Below are 3,257 nucleotides of genomic sequence, written 5' to 3'. Positions count from 1 at the left end.
TGCACAATATAGCATTAGGATTCAATGCAATCTTTTGTTATTAATACTTGAAGCTAGCACTTATGATAGTTTTAATCACTTCGTTTACTTATCTTCTTTATGTGAATTCGCTGTTTTTATTATCAGGTGGTATTATGTATGTGTCTTTCATGAAGAAAAACAGTAAAGGAAGTATGGACAAGATATACAGACCTACTGGTGGTGTCTGTGGAGGTATCATAGTTGGCGATGCTTTCCAAAAATACCTTCACACACTTTGGAAAGGATAATTTTCAATGCATGGAAAATCACGAAATCTTCAGGTTCACAGGGCTTTGAGAGCGCCAAGAAGAACGCACAAAATCAAGACAAAAGCATATTTAGAATAAGGATTCCTTTGAAATTGAGAACAGACATCGATTTATTGCCAATAAAGAAATGTGTTTTTCGTGACATGCTCATCATCAGCGTTGACCAAGTGGCGGAGTTTTTCCAAAAGCCTGTTTGCAGCATTGTTTCACATTTGCAACAAATCATGGAAGAGCCAGAGATTAGTGAACTATACGTTATCATTGTTGGAGGATTTTCAGAATCAGGGTTTCTTCAGTCTTCAGTTCAAAACACATTTCCAAATATCAGTGTTTCTGTTTACGATGACTCAGGATCCGCTGTGCTGTCAGGGGCTGTCTGCCTTGGGCATAGCCCCAAGATTATTGAAAGTATGCTTTCTGTCTACACATATGGTACTAAAACGTTGACTGATTTAGTATATGGCTATCATGACTTGAAAAAATTAGATATATTTGATGGCACAAGAAAATGTATAGATCATTTTGATAAGTTTACAGAATTGAATGAAATCACCACAATTAACCAGACAACAAAGAAGAAGACTTATTGTCCAGCTCGCTATGGTCAGAGTGGTTGTCGTCTGGTCATCTGTCAATCCACTCATAACGATCAATGCGATGTTACAGATCCAGGGTGTGAACATATTGGTTATATAGATATTCAGATGCCGGACCTAACCATGGAGGAGAGGAAAGTTGAAGATACCTTCACCTTTGGACAGATCGAACTCTATGTGAAAGCCGTGGACAAGACAACTGGTACACATATCTATTCCAGGTATGAAGAAAATTCATCATAGGGTTTAAGAAAATTAGCAAACGAAAAAACTTAACTTAAATTTTCTATGATTATGACCTGCTGCCCAAAGTCGTAGAGAGTGTGTCGTAGATGGATTATACTGTTTTCATAATGATTCATATGAGATATGGTGGGAACCGTTTTCAGGAATTAAGATTTAAAAAACCAGACCAAGAAACAGTTATAAAAACCTTAACTCAAATTTTCTGAGAGTACGATATTGCCGCAATGAAAGTGAGGTTTGCCATCTTATCACCAAACAGGGAATTAACATCATCATCTTCATTATGAAGAGTCCACCTAGAGGTTTGCGAAATGTAAACAAGTGAAAATAACTTCAACCGAGACTTAGCAGATTGTTGCCCGAAATGTGACTGTTATATCCCACTCCCCAGTAATGTGGATTCCACGGAAATGCTGAAAATGCTGTATTATAACTGTGAATGTTCCTAGCATCGATTGATTGATGAATAATCAACAGGTATTTGACTGTTGCAACAAGACAGTTACTTTCTTGAAACAGTAGAGTGTATAGAAGAAGATTAGATGTCATTTAACTACTTATACTGGGTCTGATTCCAGCCAGCAAATACGATACAAAAGTTAACAGTGCAGAGAGTAATGCAAAGAACTCTTTTATGATTTATAAACACAAACATTTTTTATATTCAGCCTTTAATGCACAAATACACAGTTAATATTGTTGACTTGAGTTTATTTAGTCCAAGATTGCTTACAGAATTCAATTTAGAATTTAAAGTTAAAACCGAAATATGAAATGATATATATCCTGATAATTGTCCATGATGATCTGACATACATGGGAAAGTCCGTACGGAACAGTATTGACGATACGAGAGTAGACGATTCTATGTTTGTCCACATCTTGTGACGAGAACAGGTGAAGGGAATGCAGTGAACTGCTGTTATATATAAGAGAATTGCGGATAGAAAAGGATTGAGTTTATTCACCAATCCAAATATGCGTTACAAAATTCACTCACAAAACGGAGTCGGTCTTCCAATCCGAAGAGAGCAGTCTGTGACATCACATTGCCCATATAGATGCGCTAGTCAGTCCATGCGACACAGTTTTCAAACATGACGGAAACTAACTTTATATTTCTAAAATACAACAAATACGACTATTATAGAATCTATTACTTACCCACACTAAAATGCTTCTATACTATAGAAAAAGAACTAAACAACTCGAATAGCACCATACATATAGCATACACCGGACAATATCGATCCACTGGCCTGGATCACTTATGTAAAAAACTCCAAACCCATCCAGGGCAATGGAGCTTTAATACACTAGAGTTGGACGGCGTGTAAACCTTATCAAAATGTATCCATTGAAATTTGAAAAGTAAAAATATACAAAGAACTTATCAACAAAAACTAACACACCCCAACCCCCCAAAAAGCAAACAGACACAAACTTCTTTAAGTTTAGGAACTAGGGGGTTCGTCAAATGATGTATTTCTGAGGCGGACCAAACCAATAAAGCAAACTAAGAAGACAATGAACTGGGATGCACTGGCCGTGGAGACGAGAAGTGATGGTGCAGCAGTGGCTACCAAAGTTAACACAGGTCTACTTCCAGAAGAGGTCGATATTAATTGGGATATAGTCGATTTTCTTTCTTCGCAAGAATTTTTTTCGGTACCAGTACCTTCGCCACCTTCTCCTTCGTTACCACACGTCGAGGATTTTAAACAGTGACAAAAAGAAGAATTGGAGAAATGTTTACAACAGCAGAAGGAAGCAGAACCAAGTTTTTCTCCTTCAACAGCAGCAACAGCGAGAAGAAGAAGGAGATGCAAGAAGGAAACGACATGGAAAAGAAGCAGAGAAGAAACAAGGTCTAAGAGAGAAGGAGGACAGTGAAAGTCAAACGGTAACTGTACCTTTAGACATTTTAGCAGAGTTAGAGAATATGAAACAACTGTATCAGACTTCCTTATTACGACCCAAGAGAAAAAGACATCCCCGAGCCTAAAAACCCAGCCCTGTTACTACACCAGCGATAAAAGCCCTAGTGAGTTCTACCAAATCACCATCGACAGGAGCCAGTCCAGAAGTAGACGCTGGCCGTGGCAAAGGCTATAGGCAGTTAAAG

At 37.9% G+C, this 3,257-nt stretch overlaps 1 protein-coding gene across 1 annotated transcript; it reads left to right on the top strand.

Moving 5' to 3' along the window:
- Positions 1 to 514: 514 nt before the first annotated feature.
- Positions 515 to 1,129, top strand: LOC149773070 (heat shock 70 kDa protein 12A-like). Its single transcript, XM_089946833.1, has one exon. It carries the CDS (start codon positions 515 to 517, stop codon positions 1,127 to 1,129), a length of 615 nt encoding a protein of 204 aa, XP_089802959.1.
- The last annotated feature ends 2,128 nt before the right edge of the window (positions 1,130 to 3,257 follow it).

The sequence above is a fragment of the Sinohyriopsis cumingii genome, unplaced genomic scaffold, assembly GCF_028554795.1.
Source record: "Sinohyriopsis cumingii isolate HCF-2022 unplaced genomic scaffold, ASM2855479v2 utg000913l, whole genome shotgun sequence".
Classification (NCBI taxonomy): domain Eukaryota; kingdom Metazoa; phylum Mollusca; class Bivalvia; order Unionida; family Unionidae; genus Sinohyriopsis; species Sinohyriopsis cumingii.
The sequence above is the reverse complement of the archived record's forward strand: the minus strand, read 5'-3'. Positions and strand labels throughout refer to the sequence as shown.